General features: G+C 53.0%; 5 protein-coding genes across 5 annotated transcripts; 3 read left to right on the top strand and 2 right to left on the bottom strand.

The window, feature by feature from the left end:
* Positions 1-534: 534 nt before the first annotated feature.
* On the top strand, positions 535-3,537 carry RPT2 (ATPase of 26S proteasome regulatory subunit 4). Its single transcript, XM_007810124.2, has 4 exons — positions 535-672; positions 729-785; positions 843-1,649; positions 1,774-3,537. The coding sequence occupies exons 1-4, from the start codon at positions 670-672 to the stop codon at positions 2,278-2,280; spliced, it is 1,374 nt and encodes a 457-aa protein (XP_007808315.2). The 5' UTR covers positions 535-669; the 3' UTR covers positions 2,281-3,537.
* Positions 2,334-3,612, bottom strand: J3458_019007 (uncharacterized protein). The gene is made up of 2 exons (XM_066121355.1): positions 3,050-3,612; positions 2,334-2,970 (listed from the first exon to the last, which is right to left on the bottom strand). The coding sequence occupies exons 1-2, from the start codon at positions 3,233-3,235 to the stop codon at positions 2,617-2,619; spliced, it is 540 nt and encodes a 179-aa protein (XP_065973712.1). The 5' UTR covers positions 3,236-3,612; the 3' UTR covers positions 2,334-2,616.
* A 29-nt stretch (positions 3,613-3,641) lies between these two features.
* On the bottom strand, positions 3,642-7,545 carry J3458_019006 (uncharacterized protein). The gene is made up of 7 exons (XM_007810122.2): positions 7,367-7,545; positions 6,348-7,311; positions 6,080-6,268; positions 5,933-6,021; positions 5,830-5,869; positions 5,677-5,757; positions 3,642-5,586 (listed from the first exon to the last, which is right to left on the bottom strand). The coding sequence occupies exons 2-7, from the start codon at positions 6,673-6,675 to the stop codon at positions 4,028-4,030; spliced, it is 2,286 nt and encodes a 761-aa protein (XP_007808313.2). The 5' UTR covers positions 6,676-7,311; positions 7,367-7,545; the 3' UTR covers positions 3,642-4,027.
* A 765-nt stretch (positions 7,546-8,310) lies between these two features.
* J3458_019005 (uncharacterized protein) lies at positions 8,311-10,517 on the top strand. The gene is made up of 2 exons (XM_007810121.2): positions 8,311-9,094; positions 9,159-10,517. The coding sequence occupies exons 1-2, from the start codon at positions 8,734-8,736 to the stop codon at positions 9,956-9,958; spliced, it is 1,161 nt and encodes a 386-aa protein (XP_007808312.2). The 5' UTR covers positions 8,311-8,733; the 3' UTR covers positions 9,959-10,517.
* A 2,370-nt stretch (positions 10,518-12,887) lies between these two features.
* J3458_019004 (uncharacterized protein) lies at positions 12,888-14,209 on the top strand. The gene has a single exon (XM_007810120.2). The coding sequence runs from the start codon at positions 13,449-13,451 to the stop codon at positions 13,986-13,988; it is 540 nt and encodes a 179-aa protein (XP_007808311.1). The 5' UTR covers positions 12,888-13,448; the 3' UTR covers positions 13,989-14,209.
* Positions 14,210-14,843: the final 634 nt, after the last annotated feature.

The raw sequence follows: 14,843 nt of genomic DNA, 5'->3' as shown, positions 1-14,843 counted from the left end.
CAGCCTGCATACCGGAAGTATTGCCGGTGTCCTTGGAGGAGGCGAGGAAGTGTCTGTAAATGCGGCCCTCAGAGAAGCTCTTATCAAGTTGCCGCAATATGAGGGTCGTCTTCGATCCTAGAAGCCGCGTCCCCCCGAGCTTTGGCTGAGAAATATCGTGGGAACACAGTCCTCATCAGCCCTCAGTCACTCCAAAACATAGGGCTGCTCGCATCACAGCCCAACTCGTTGGGTCCATTCTGGGATCCCAATCTGCAGAGGTCGTACGTCTAGTACACGCACGCGTAACTCTAGTATTTCATATCAGACTGTTGCACCATACTAGTACGTCTTCCAGATTAAAACAATAAATTGAAATCAAACAGCAAATAGCAAACGAATGCTTTTGACAAGACTTCCAGCGGCAGAGAACAAGAGGAGTGACTGGCTGGCACGTGATGCCATCTGGGACCCAGCACGTGACTAGCACGGAAGCTGTCGTGTTTCTCTGGCGCCTGATCGCGGCAATCTGAATCCACTCACTATTCCGCATTGCCCTGAAGCTCGTCATCGCCACTTCAATTAACAATATCCATCATCATCCAGCCGTGCTACCTATTTAAGAAGCTGGAAGAGTTATTGAGCTCCCAGATCATTGATTTAGAAGCTCTACGAGCCTGATCCGCCAACATGGTAAGCTCCAAATGGTATCGTCTCTTTTCTACCGTTGCTGACGATTGATGGAAAAGGGTCAAGGACAATCTGGCATGGGAGGCGGCGACGGCCGTGAGGAAAAGGAGAAGAAGGTAAGCTGTATGCGCGACTTGTATATGGCTTTCTTTTTAACCCCCTTTTTTTTGTAGAAGGATAAGCCCAAGTACGAGCCTCCCCCGAGGCCTACGACTCGAGTTGGTCGCAAGAAGAGAAAGGCCGGTGGCACCAGCGCTGCTGCCAAGCTGCCGGCTGTCTACCCTACCAGCAGATGCAAGCTCCGACTACTGCGAATGCAAAGGATCCATGACCACCTCCTTTTGGAGGAGGAGTACGTCGAGAACCAGGAGCGCCTGCGAAAGGCCAAGGCTGCCAAGGAGGGCGCCGCCGTTGGACCAGACGCCGATGTGGACAGACTAGCCGACGAGCGCGGGCGAGTAGACGATATGCGCGGAAGCCCAATGGGTGTTGGAACGCTGGAAGAGCTCATTGATGATGACCATGCGATCGTTAGTAGCACTACCGGTCCTGAATATTATGTCAGCATCATGAGTTTCGTCGACAAGGATCTTCTTGAGCCCGGCGCGAGTGTTTTGCTACACCATAAGAGCGTGAGCATCGTTGGTGTTCTCACAGATGATACCGATCCTATTGTCAGCGTTATGAAGCTCGACAAGGCTCCAACGGAATCGTACGCGGACATTGGCGGTTTGGAATCGCAAATCCAGGAAGTCAGAGAATCGGTCGAGTTGCCATTGCTCCATCCCGAGCTGTACGAAGAGATGGGGATCAAGCCACCAAAGGGTGTCATTCTCTACGGTGCTCCTGGAACGGGCAAGACTCTGCTTGCCAAGGCTGTCGCCAACCAAACATCTGCCACCTTCCTCCGCATCGTTGGCAGTGAGCTGATCCAGAAGTACTTGGGTGATGGCCCTCGCCTGGTTCGACAGCTCTTCCAAGTATGTCCCCCCCCCCCTTTTTTTTTCTTTTTCTTTTTTTAAATAGGCCATGTTCCGTTCTTTCTATTTCATTCTCTTATTGCTTTGTTCTTTTCTGTTGGTTCTTGAGCTAATACAGCGACAGGTTGCGGGCGAGAACGCACCTTCAATTGTGTTCATTGACGAAATCGATGCCATTGGTACCAAGCGTTATGACTCCACCTCTGGAGGCGAACGAGAAGTGCAGCGAACCATGCTGGAGCTTCTCAACCAGCTAGATGGTTTCGATGACCGCGGCGATGTCAAGGTTATCATGGCCACCAACAAGATTGAGACGTTGGATCCTGCCCTGATCCGGCCCGGACGTATTGACCGGAAGATTTTGTTTGAGAACCCCGACCAAAACACCAAGAGAAAGATCTTCACGCTGCACACATCCAAGATGAACTTGAACAATGATGTCGATCTGGAAGAGTTTATCTCGCAGAAGGACGATCTTTCCGGAGCGGATATCAAGGCAATTTGCTCGGAAGCCGGCATGATGGCTCTACGGGAGCGACGTATGCGCGTACAAATGGCGGATTTCCGTTCTGCTAGGGAGCGTGTGCTGCGTACCAAGCAGGAGGGCGAGCCTGAGGGCCTGTATTTGTAATGTACTATTGTGTATAGGTTGGGAGTTTCCGTAGTGGAGGAAGACAATAGAGCCCGGCGGCGTGTTTTTTGGTGCTGCATTGTGCGTCAAACGATGAGTGTTGGCCTACTGATACATTGTTCTGACGGTCGGTGCCTTTTGCATTCATTGAACATTTTGATTACTGGTGACGGTTTCCCAACAAAGCGCCATTTGCTCTCGGAGAGACTCAATATGCATCGATGTCGTTTCATGTCCAACCTCGAACCAAGCAAGCCAAAGAGTATATAATACAATCAATCCCCCCCCCCTATTGCCGTGTCGTAAACAGTCAAATGTTTCGGGCGTCCCAGTCACTCACTGCTCCGCCTTGACATCCTTTACGCTTCCATCTAGCCCATCCTCGTCCTTGACGACGGCCACCTGCTTCCCGTCCGTACCAACCCGCACCTCCCCGCCGCTCGCCCTCAGCAGCGCCCGCTGGTAGAGCCACCTCGCGACAAGGAAACTGCCCGCCGACCAGGCCCATACCAGCACGGCAAGGGACGACGTCACCAGCAGAGTGGGGACCAGGACGAGGAGCGCGATGCCGATCCAGAACAGCGCGAAGATGATGGCGGCGACGAGGCCGAACGCAACGGTGCAGAGGGAGAAGGTGGCGAACAGCAGGAGCGGGAAGAAGCACAACAGGGCTTGTGCGACGAGAAAAGACTGGCAGCGAGGTGGTTAGCTCCTTCGCACCTTTTTCTTTGTCACGAGTTGGTCATCGCCGGCGGGCGTTGGTACTCACGAAGAGGAGGGGTCGCGCCGAGGCAAATGCCGAGATGGTCTCGTACGCGCGCTGACGAGAGGACGGCGGAGCTGCCCAGTCCAAATAGCGCTGGAGGTGGGAAGAGGCGCCTATGGCTTGTTTTTTCACGGCGGCGGAGATGCTCCCGTTGCTAGTGGCGCTGGTGGTTTCTACTGTGGCGGGCATGATATAGAATGATATAGCAGGCCAGGTGACGATGACGTGTAAAGTCGTGATGGATTCGGTGGCAATGGGCGTTGTAGCTGCAATGGCGGGTTAATTGCTTGGGTCCGATGTGTTTGTGATGGATCCGGTGGTGGGAGGTGGAAGGGCTGCGTATGCATGGGAACAAGATGGCGACGCGATGGTGTTGATATAAGCTGGAAGGTGCTGCCCTGCCAAGTGAGCACTGAGAGCTTCGCCTCGCACACGCATTCACGGATTGTGGTTGGAGCTCATCACCCTGCAAGGGGGTGTGATGACGCGAGAGGATTGGACAGAAGCTTGGGTGGTAGAATTCCTTGGAGACTGTCTGTGGAATGGCATACTCTAGGAAGATACGGAGTAAAGTAATTTGCTATGCATGGTGAGGGTTGGGTAAGTAGGTGCTTGTCTGGATGTCAGGGGGGGGTTGGGTGCAGCACACTGAATGGTGGTGACAACTTGAGCTTCTACATGAAGCGTCATCAGAGCAAAGTTGCGGCATTGCACTCTTGCTGAACCAAAGACTACTACTTTTATTACTGGAACATCTTACCGGTAGAGAGATAGATTGATAACAGACGCAGAGCTGGACCTGTGGAACCACTGCGGCAACTGGGTCTTTGATGGAAGCTCTCCATCTGCGTCGGGGCAAAACAACCGACATTGGTTGCTGACCTCACATTCTGTCCAGCGGTTTACATCACCTAGCATATTCACCAATCCTAACAGAACCAACAATCGGGAACCGCCTTCTACTTGGACGACAGACTACCCTCAAGACTGGCCGGCAATGTCCGCAATAAGCGTCCCCCACGATCCGGCATAGCCATCGTTTCCGCCATGTCCAAACTGGTTGCCGTTGGGCAGCCTCATAGCCTCTGTGACATTCGGCCCAGTGGTAAACCCATGCAAGTTCCCATTGCTCACCGTGCTCTGAATATAGTTCATCAAGCCCTGATTCAGGCCCGTCAACGACTCAAAGTTCCAACCGCCAGCGGCGTAGTGATAGATGCCACTGTTGCTGCCGACGTAGTACTGCGCAAGGCCCATCCGGCACTCGTTGTCGCTGCCGCCGCACCATGAGAAATCGGGGTCCGAAGCAGTGACGTTGAAGGGCTGTCCCGGCAACGGGGCGACGTGGGTGCCCTGGAAGTAGTTGGTCTCGCTTTGGAAGAGCGAGATGAAGATGTTGGCGGCATTGTGCAGACTCAGCTGGTACAGCCAGTTGTGCTCCGACCCAAGACCCGCGATCCATGTCCCAGCTGTGGCTTCGATGAGGACGCCTCCCTTGACCGCGGTGTGAATGCCCTTTGCGCTGTTGTCGCTGGGGTGGTCGGCTACCCATGACCAGAAGTTGTCTATGTAGGCTGATGAACCGGCCGCGAGGTGCAGGCCGAGGTAGGCGGCGCGGCAGTTGGCTTCGCTGCTGCAGCTGAGGGTGGTGTCGCGGGTGCCGCCAATGGTGCTGAGGGAGTTGAAGACGGCCACGTCGCCGGGGCTATTGCCCGCCATGTTGATTCGCAAAAGAATGGCCCCCGGGAGAGCCTCGTTGACAGTGAAGCGAATGTCTTGAATGCGTGCCGTGCCCTTTTGGCCTGGTGAGCTGCCGACTTGTACGACTGGTGTAGGGCTCGACTCGGACGAGAAGGCGCTGCCTGATCCCGAGATGGTGGACCAGGCCTCTCCGTACAACTCAGTGCCAGGGGGGATGGTAATGGTCGAGGTAACTCTGTAGATGCCAAAGGGCAGATACGCAACCTTGCCCTGACTGGCCGCCTTGTTGAGAGCACCCTGCAGCGCCGCCGTATCATCAACTGAACCGTCTCCGTGTAGGTTGAAGCCTCCATTCTGGTTCTCGTCCTTGAGGTTCACAACATCGGAGAATGTCTTGTCGGCGTACTGTGGCGCGCTGATAACAGGATACTTGCCTCCTGGAGCAAGAGCCGCCGGTCTAGAGACTGGTTTTGAGGTGGGATCAGATTGGTAGATTGGTTTGGCGCCTCGAGTGTTTCCGTAAATATACGTCCCCAAGCTCGACACGCCGCCGACCTTGACGCTGCCGCCCACAGTGACCATGTTGGAGTTGGTGGTGTCTTTGGAGACGTTCTCGAGCATGAAGTTGGGGAAGCCGACTCGGCTGGTGAAGAAGTCGCCCGAATTTATGCTCTGCCCGTCGATGACGGCGACCCAGGGGTTGCCCGAGTTGAGGACGATGCAGTTGCCGACGGTGTTGCAGACTGGGGCGAAGATGCTGATGGTGAAGCCGCTGTCGATCAGGATACCCGTCGTGCACTTGTTAAATGTCATACCCTTGACTTGTCCTTGTTGGTGGCCTAACAATATTGCGTTAGACGGCACAAGTTCAAGAATGTTTGGCAAGGATGCCACATTGTGCAAAACAAGTAACAATCAACCACGCTTACCGCTCCAATGCAAACCAACGTTGCCAAAGTTGAATTGCACATCAGAAACTGAGATTGTCGAACCACCACCCATCACGATGCCTATATGGGGAGAGTCTGCATTAGGAGATTGCCGCTTTGTACAATGCTGGGAAGTCTAGGGGGTTCCTTTACCAGTATGAGCACCCTGAGGCATGTTGATTTTCACATTAACCTAGACACCAAAGTTAGCCGACAAACTCGCTCACTGTTTGAGCCATCCTCAAAGTAAACATACCAGTGCGCAATTCTGAGCAATAGCCCAGCTCAAGGCTGCGAAACTGCCACTGCCCGAGTTTGCTGTAGTATCCAGAATAACGTTCTTGACTACGAGCTTGTCAGCCATTCTGTTCCCCATGTGTGAGGGCAAGAAGGTAAATCTCACTCATAACTGAGAAATGCGTCTCCCCGGCAAATCCGCCACATGGATGATTGTCGCCATCTCCCTGACCACCAACGATGAGGTAGTTGCCGTTGAAGCCAGCGGCAGCTTTAATAGTAGGTGGGTTCGAGGCGTCGCCGATAATCACGGTGTCGGTGTCTAGAAACAGCGTGGAAGAGAGCGTGTATGTTCCTGCAAAAGCTGGTCAGAACTGGCCCAGCTCCTTTTTACTTGATCAAGGCTATCACGGGGCCCTCTGGAGATTCTTTACCCGGTGCCAAGTAAACAACTCGAGGTTGTCCGGCAAGCCAGCAGTTATCTCGCTGGCCACCACTGGGTCCGTCCGAGTAGATTGCATTAATGAGGCCCTGGGAGTCGCCAGAGTTGACAGCCTTATAAACCGGGTAAGTGTAGTTGGGCTTTCCGGCCCCATTGACAAGATTCGGCACATAGCCTCTCACAGGACCCGAAGTATGGTCCAGGTCCGGCAGAAACCATGATGGACTGCCTTGTCTCGCGTCGAGTTGGGCAGACGGGAGACCTGATGACAAGGAAGGCAACAACAGGGCCGTGAGACCCAATACTGGCGAGGGCTTCATATTGCGAAATACAGCTATGGCCACGACGTGGATACACAAACACAATTGCCCATGGTGTTGTTTACCCTTTCCCAAGACCAAGGCGCGGTTTGTTGGTGCTTTTGTAACTGAATTGTTAACTGAGTTGCCTCCACAAGCCAGCCCACCCTGGCCCCTGAAAACTCAAATCAGGGTTGTTATTCGTGGCATGTTTAAAGGTTAGCGTTTTTGCCCCGTCCACTGTGCGTCTGACCATGCATAATGCCGAGGATCCGGGTCTGCGCGCAAATCTCATTTTGCTCGTGTTTGAAGGACTGACTATGCGTCACAGCACTTGTTGATTGAGATTGAGGCGTTTTGTGGGAGAAGCTGCTGGGTATGTCTGCACGAATACCCCTTACTATTTTATTTGCATCGGGCCGAGGGATGGAGACGTCACCCTTCCCCATTGAGCCATTGAGCCATTGGGACAGAGCTGCGCCCGCGAATCGTGAGGTCTGGGGGAATATCAAAAGATATTGTTAAGCATGGTCGTGTCATCCGAATCTCCTTGTCAGGCTGCACGTGTTCGTTGTTCTGATTGGCTAGAGCGCCTCGCACGCAGCTAGTGAGTAGTAGTGACGTGCAGGGTCCCACGATGTTTCGTGGTGTTGGTGACTTAAACTATTTGAGAACGTAGATCGAGGAACCTCGGCCGAGCGTGCTTGCTTACTTCTTGTGTTTTAGAAACGATACTCTGCACTTGATGCGGTCCGAAATACAATGAGGGAACGTATCGGCTTTTGCAATCCAATAGATGACTGTGGCATTTCAACTCGCGGTGACTTTCTATTGCCAATCCCTGGCCCTCTCACGAGTGTATTATTAAGCTGGTTTTTTTTATTAAGTTGTTCTCATGAGTGTATTGAATAAAGTCAGCACTTATCATGCGGTAAGCAGATGAGCTGACGGCAGTCAATAGAGCCAAGGGTGAGCGAGTCTCCAGCACAAAAATGGAGACGATGAATACGGGAAAATGAACAAGCAACGGTGGTTTGCACTTTGCCAAGCGCAAAAACATGTCAATACCACTTTACTTACAAGGAGAAAGCACATTCAGAATGACGGTCCGAGCCGTCGCCGAGCTGGAGGTTTCACCTCAGCGATCGCCACATTCTTTATGCTGGTTTCGATCGGGAATGTTTCCGGTATTCAGATTAGATATGATTCCTGCTCTACGTATGCTCGAGGCTTGAGTGTTCGTGCTCGGAGCTAGGAAGTCAGTCAACTCCAAATGCATAGCCGCGAAAGACTCGGTTCGTCTCTTACCTCCAGGCTTCGCTCACAACGGTGATTACAGCCTCCTTTGCAGCACAGCGTTGCGGGAGCATGTGTTTTAGGCCGTTTTGTCTCTCATGAGATAATGAGTGTAAGAGTCGAGGCTCAAAAAGCCAAAATAGACTTCCATGGACATTGGACATTGAAAGAAGGCAAGATACTCGGTACAGTGCTGGTGCTCTGGTTCTGGAGATGCTTCTCCACCCGCCGTATGGCAGGCGACAAGTTGGTTGGCTGGCTGGTTCACTCTTGCCTGCTCGCACTCGGATGCGTTCGTTCGTCTTCGGCCTTTGCGTCGTGGCTCGCGGCCACCATCTCGTCCACGCGTCACTCGCCTGCATCCACCGGAGGCGACAGCCATCTCGAAGGTCAGAAGTGCAATAGTCAATAAGCTCAGCCACAAGATCCACGAACGCACCCAGGCACTTGACCCTCCGTGGTGCACGGAGATGATGCCTTGGCGGCATGGAAGTTGACAGGGGTCGTTGTCGTTATGTCTGGCATGGCATGCTCATTGCGACGACATCGCGGCTTGGGGCCGAGTGAGCGAGGAAGCCAGACCATGGCAGTCGACACAGAAATATAAGATGTTTGTGCAGCCTTCGATTGGAAAAAGAATTCCAAGGAGATCAGAGTAATCACGACAAGAAATAAGCTCAAAGCTCGACTTACCACCACCTGCATCACTGCCAATCAACAAAACAACACTGTACACATCACACGCATCTTGGCACCTTTGACACACGGCTAACTACAATTACAATGACTGCCTACAGCATCCATAATTACAATGGCGATAACGCCGCCTACAACGACCGCACCAGTCAACAACAACAACAACAACAACAAGAGCAGCGGCAGCCTCCTGCCTACACCACTCCTCACATTGATCTCACACCCAGCTCGACCTTTGACGCCAACATGAATGCTCCCAACTACAACGCTTCCGTCGGAGCTGCTCCTCAAAAGCCCAGCTCCTTTGGGCAAAAGTTTCACTCCATTACCACCAAGGCCGGCTGGCCGTTGAACAAGGCTGCTAATGTCGTTGGCGCTGAGGGCTGGTGGCCTACCAGCGTGCAGAAGGAATGCGGCAAGGCTGCTCGTATTCTTCACTCTTTTACCAGTATGTCGTCTACTTTTGTTGCAAACTCTACAATGGGCACCCTTCTAATTCCCCCAATCTACAGGCCTCGGCGCTTCTCCGGCCCCCAAGACAGACGGGCCTATGCACCCGACCGGCATCACTAAGAAGTCCTTGGTCAAGATTCCCGACGCTGTCTTGAGAACCTGTGCCGGTCTTGCTATCTTTAACGTGATTCGTGCCGGTGCTTTCCATGGCTCTCTCGCTGCTGGCTCCGGTGTTGTCGTCGCTCGCCGCCCGGACGGCACCTGGTCGCCCCCCTCATCCTTTGTCGTTTCCACCGTCGGTGCCGGCTTCATGCTCGGCCTCGACATTTACGACTGCGTTTGCGTACTTAACACCCCGGTCCAGGTCAATGCCTTTACCAACCCGCGCGTATCTCTCGGCGGTGATGCCTCCGTCGCCATGGGCCCTATCGGCGCCGGTGCCAGCGTCGACGCCGCCCTCTCTAAGACGGTCCGCCCCATGTGGAGCTACATGAAGAGCCGTGGTCTCTGGGCCGGCGTCCAGATCGACGGCACCATCATTGTCAGCCGCGCCGACGCCAACTCCGTCTTCTACAATGAGCGCGGCATCTCGGCCAAGAAGATCCTTTGTGGCGACGTTGCGTGGCCCATGGGCGCAAAGCCCCTCTTTGAAGTTCTCGGGGCAATCGAGGGCCGCTCCGACTTTGACCACACCGTTGTACAGGAAGTGGGCCGCATGCCTTCTCCTGGCGACACTGTTCTGGACGAGAAGAGCGAGCCCGCTGCTGTCGAGTATGAGCACCATCAACAGCAGCCAAAACCCGCTCATGACGAGTCTGTCCTGGATGAGAAGGAGAGACTTGGGAGAGCTGGCTACTAAGATGTGGTGAAGAAATGCGCCTTTGTTTTGCATAATATGGGGGTAACGAGGGCTTGTTTTCCCGCTTGGTCTAATTGTTAGATATGGTTTCTTGTGTTGATAGTGAGATGTTACATATCGATGACTGTACGATTAAATTTGGGAGCCTTGGATTTTATCTGACAATTTTCTTGATTAGTCAAATGTCACCTGAACTGTTCAATGTTTGTCTCGTCGAGTACCTGTGAATGGCAGCGATCCAACTTGCGTACCTCTAGTTCGGCTGACCTACCCCAATTACATGACCAAGTTGGGGGGGCGTTGAGCCACGCTCGCAATACTGAATCCAGCCTCGTTGCCAAACAACTATTTCCGTGCTCCCCGGTAGATCATTGTGACAGTCTCCCACTGTCCGCGAATTCAATATCGCCTGTCCTTCGGCAACAAATGTCTCGATATGACAGACCCAATGGTTATCACAGATGAGAGCACCAGGATCACATTGACACTCATACGAAACGACCCAGCCACTATGCTCTGCAATTCCAACCTGCGTCACCCGTTCTTCCTTCCTCATGACGGTCTCACACAGTCGTGCCAGAATTTCTGCTCTCCCAGAGCCCCTCGCGTCGCGGCCATTCTTGCAAAAGACGAATGAACCAGCGCCGGGTAACGCCATCCCGACACTTGACTCCCGCGATGAAGAACAAGCCACTACTGATAGGAAAAGGGAAGAAATTAGAGCGTGCTTTTGCTGTCGGACGACGGACATCGGATACAAGCTGCTTGTAAGGTTGCTCTCCCAGATCCGCCAGTTTCTTGAAAGTGGTTGCGGGCGTCGTACGCAATCTGGGATCCCAAAAGGCCGAGATTCACGCATAGCTCAACGACCATGGAAATCAGGCCTAGTACTTGTATGCCCTCTGAGCTGGCTTGAGTCTGGGCTAGTGTCAGGCTCCTACGCAAGTTGCTATATTTGGACTGCCAAACACGAAGCTCGACGATGCAGGCGGCAGCTTTGCTCACACAAGGCCCTTGTATAGTATGGGGTTGCTCCAGGTATACCCGATTGCGTCCAAGTAGCCCCCTAGGCCAGGTCGGTATGGGTTTTCCTCTCGAGGCTGGTACTCGAAAAAGGTTATCAGCGTAAGCAGAGACTGTGCGTTCACTGCACCACTGTTGCTAGGGACGGAGGCGGAGGATCCGCCTACACGCTCCCAGAATTTCCAACTATTAAAAAGCTTCGAGTTATTTTGTGCATGATTCAGTGCTTGGTCAGCATTCGCCTAGGATGCAGCATATCCTGATGAACAGAACAATGGCGAGAAGAAGCGTCTCTTGGTCCCTGTACGTTAGACCAGAGGTCAAGCCTCGGTGTGTAATTGGAACAAGACATTGGATTGATTTTTCGTAGTGACCAAGTGCAAATGTGTAGCGATTCTGGGCCTGGTCGGTGTGCCTACAAGCATCTGTATTTGTGTTTGAGGATATAATTTGCTTCCTGGCCGTCATGGCTGCCAGGGCAAGGCACGCGTGCAAAAGTGCTGGACTTGATTGAGTGGCTCGCCAAACATCTAGTGTCCAGAAGGCGACATCAAAAGCAGACGCTACCTGATGGACTGCGTGATTGCAGAGAAATTCAAACATCCAGAGCTCCTGTTGACTGCATTAAATCCCAGGAGGTGCATGTGTCTGGGCCGGCTGGCAGAGTGATACATGAATCTCTAGAATATGCATAGCCGCCGCATTTTCGCCCCAACGATGTATAGTTCTTACAGGTTGGCTTGAATTCATCGCACTTGACACGGCGCGTGCTGCAAAGACGTCGACATACGCGGTCAGTATCAAGTTCCGCACCGGAAGCACATGGTCGTTGGCCGCATCATGGAGAACAACCCGACAAGTAATGCATCCAGTCTTTACTTTTTTGGCCCATCTTCTTTTCCTTGTCTTCTTTGGCCAACAGGGTTGAGGATAGTCGGTCTGCGTGGGACTGGTTGTCTCCGGTTGAGCTGTCGCAAGGGATATATAATAATAAGGGGGTACAACACATAAAATACTGCTGTAGACGACATGTTCTCGACCACTGGGCGACTGCTTTAAACATCTGATGCCAGTCACTAAGAGTCTTAATTTCGAAGGTAGTGGTGGCCGGCTAGCGCATTACCCAGGGTTCAGCTCATACTTTTCTTTCTCGAATAATAAAGAAGATGATGCTGTCATCAGCATTCCATCCGAGTTTCGAGGCCATCGAGGCTGGAGGTGAAAGCGTCAGCGTGCGGTTGAACATCGGCCACCATTTTCAGTTCTGCCCCAAGGACCCAAGGTGCCAGGCGCATTTAGCAAGATTTAAACCACCATCTTTGCACGGAGGTGGTGTTATTTGGGCGTGGATCATTTTACTTTGGGGGCGGCCACACAGAGGGATGGGTCGACAAGGAGAAGGCGGGCACTATTGAGGGTGATGTTGAAGGCTTGAGGAATATTATGCAAAGGATAAGGAAATCAGAGGGGGACTAGACGACGCAAACCCAACAGGCACAAGTCGTGGTGGTGGGCACCTTCCCACTGGGCGAAAGACGTCCCGTGCCTGTTCCTGCTTTGTCAAGCGCTGAATCTCTTCAGGTCCATAGCCGGGCACACCATGTTTAGTATTCACCGACTACACGGAGTCGAGCCACTTGAATGAAAGTCGAGACACGGACACGACTCAGTACCAAGTCAAGCCTAGCTTCACCCCAGCCGGCTTTTAAGCTGCCTGGCAATCCAGAACCAGCGGCAATTGCCTAGCTGACGCGATCCATCCTGGCGCTTCGGGCGCCCCTGGCCAGCATTCAGACGAATCGAAATGGTGTCTAAAAATAGTCTCCCTTATGACGGTACGGAGCACAGCTGCCCAATTCATCCATCGGAATTGCAAAATATCAAATGGGAAGAGCGACCTGTACAGGCATCTGCGCGCTGGTGGGAGGTATCCGAGAGCTACTCCGTATTCACATCTCAATGCTCCGTATGCAACATCGAGACTACTGGCCTTTGTCGAGGCGCCAATGATGACGATGCAAGTCAAGCCAGGAAGAGCCCCATGGGCTTCACTATAGGCAGGGCTGAAGCCATGGCGGTCCGCCCGCAATGGATAAGGCGAGCTCAGAGAAGGAATGCTTCCTGGATTGTGCGACCTGCAACCTGCATCTCAGCCTCAGCTACGGACGCTTGCCACGCTATGCTGTCAAGCTGTTATGGTGGCGGCGCCTCGACCTGCCGAAAGGTCGAATGAGGTCGATGAGCGACGAGGATGATCGAGGCTGGATGTGTGCCGATTTCCCGGTGTCATTGTCAATCAACGCGCAAGCCGAAATTGCGAGTTCAGCTGCTCTAGCAACTGATTACCTATGGAGGAGGGCTAGGTTGTGGAAAATCAACTAGAAGTTTGCTTCTCTTTTTATTCACCCCGACCCCAAGACGGGCTTGTCTCCTTGGCCCTCTCCCCATCATCGTCTTGATCACCAAAATGGCATACGAAATGACCAGCCCGCAGGGCCAAACAATCGTGCAGCAGCAATATGTCCCGGCGAGGCGAGGCATGTCACGCTGGTGGCCAGTCTCCTTCTTCATCGCTGCCATCGTCTTCTTCATCATTGGGGGAGGTCTGATGGGCGCATGGGCTGCCAGCTTCGACGGCTACGGCTATTACACCGATAGCAACTGGTATGGCGCCATCGCCTGCTTCGTCATTGCCAGCCTTCTCAAATTGACCGCCTGGATTCTTCTCATCATTTGGTGTGTAAAGGGGAGGAACCGGGCTCAGCCATCGACGACCGTCACCTACGTCAACCCGCCGCCTGTGAACAGCGGTTATGCCGCGCCGCCGCAGAATTACTTCCAGCAGCCGTACAATGTGGATCCGACAAAGTCCCAGGCTCCTGCTCCGGTCTATCAGAATGTCGAGCCTGCCCCGATGCAACACGGGGAGACGGCGCGGTATTGCGGCAACTGCGGCAATGCTACTACAGCACCATTTTGTGCTCAGTGCGGGGGAAAGGTTTTCTGAGTCGCCGTGCAACGTCTGCTGCTTGGAAGTGCTGAGAAGATGATGTAAAGGAGAGTTTTGAGGACCGTGTTGCATAATGATGATGCTTCTGTTTGAGTGACTGGTTGGCATCGGGGGCTCGACAAGTTGTTGCCGTGTTTTTAGAACCAGGGAATATGGCGGGGGTTGTGTATGTCCATCCGTCTGTCGATACGGTTGGATGAGCTAGTCTGGAGCCAAATACATGAAGCCAGTTGTGTTGCATACCGTTTCTGGTAGCCGCTGTGTAACAATGTCACGAGTCGGTCCCAAAGCGAGGTACCTCGAAAGTTACAATACAGCTGATTTCCGTGTTGTACCATTGGTCAGACAGTCAAGTCACATCAAAATTCGTCTGAACCTGAAAGATGACTCGAAAGAGACCGAAAGTCAAATCCGGACCCGAGCAAAGCGGAGGCCGGCATATATCATTGCCCGTGCATCTGCGCCGCGTGATGATCATGGTAAACATGGCCATTTCCGAAAGACTAAGCGAAAGCGAGTATGCGACAATCACATCGAGGCCGTAATCGTATGTGAATTGAATGTTTCTGCTCATCACTCCAACCCTCTGTGCCTCGTGGTTGGTGATGCGAGTTTAGCCCGTTTCTCTTTGTAATACAAAAGAGAGATAGAAATCTGCACTATCGGAGGCTCCTTCCAGTTTGGTAGTGCAGCTGGCACAAGCCACGACATTGCTCCCCAGCTAGAGATTGGGACACAAGCCATTTCGAGCATGGCAATTCCCAACAAGTTGTTCTTGAGCCGACACCACCTCGATGGATATAAATAATGGCTTCACTGCACCAGCCACGCCGAACCATCCGAACCGAGCCA

The sequence above is a fragment of the Metarhizium acridum genome (assembly GCF_019434415.1).
Source record: "Metarhizium acridum strain ARSEF 324 chromosome Unknown scaffold_555, whole genome shotgun sequence".
In the NCBI taxonomy this organism is placed as follows: Eukaryota; Fungi; Ascomycota; class Sordariomycetes; order Hypocreales; family Clavicipitaceae; genus Metarhizium; species Metarhizium acridum.
This window is presented reverse-complemented; position numbering and strand designations above follow the sequence as displayed.

What these genes read in the sequence shown, in the direction of transcription:
- RPT2 (XM_007810124.2), top strand. An exon ending in GTGAGGAAAAGGAGAAGAAG is followed by an intron (nt 786 to 842) that starts GTAAGCTGTATG and finishes TTTTTTTTGTAG; the next exon opens with AAGGATAAGCCCAAGTACGA. An exon ending in TGGTTCGACAGCTCTTCCAA is followed by an intron (nt 1,650 to 1,773) that starts GTATGTCCCCCC and finishes ATACAGCGACAG; the next exon opens with GTTGCGGGCGAGAACGCACC.
- J3458_019007 (XM_066121355.1), bottom strand. Translation starts at nt 3,235, where the DNA reads ATGCCCGCCACAGTAGAAACCACCAGCGCCACTAGCAACGGGAGCATC. An exon ending in CGGCGCGACCCCTCCTCTTC is followed by an intron (nt 2,971 to 3,049) that starts GTGAGTACCAAC and finishes CCTCGCTGCCAG; the next exon opens with TCTTTTCTCGTCGCACAAGC.
- J3458_019006 (XM_007810122.2), bottom strand. Translation starts at nt 6,675, where the DNA reads ATGAAGCCCTCGCCAGTATTGGGTCTCACGGCCCTGTTGTTGCCTTCC. An exon ending in TTGCTCAGAATTGCGCACTG is followed by an intron (nt 5,870 to 5,932) that starts GTATGTTTACTT and finishes TTTGGTGTCTAG; the next exon opens with GTTAATGTGAAAATCAACAT. An exon ending in CGTTGGTTTGCATTGGAGCG is followed by an intron (nt 5,587 to 5,676) that starts GTAAGCGTGGTT and finishes CAATATTGTTAG; the next exon opens with GCCACCAACAAGGACAAGTC.
- J3458_019005 (XM_007810121.2), top strand. Translation starts at nt 8,734, where the DNA reads ATGACTGCCTACAGCATCCATAATTACAATGGCGATAACGCCGCCTAC. An exon ending in TATTCTTCACTCTTTTACCA is followed by an intron (nt 9,095 to 9,158) that starts GTATGTCGTCTA and finishes CCCAATCTACAG; the next exon opens with GCCTCGGCGCTTCTCCGGCC.
- J3458_019004 (XM_007810120.2), top strand. Translation starts at nt 13,449, where the DNA reads ATGGCATACGAAATGACCAGCCCGCAGGGCCAAACAATCGTGCAGCAG.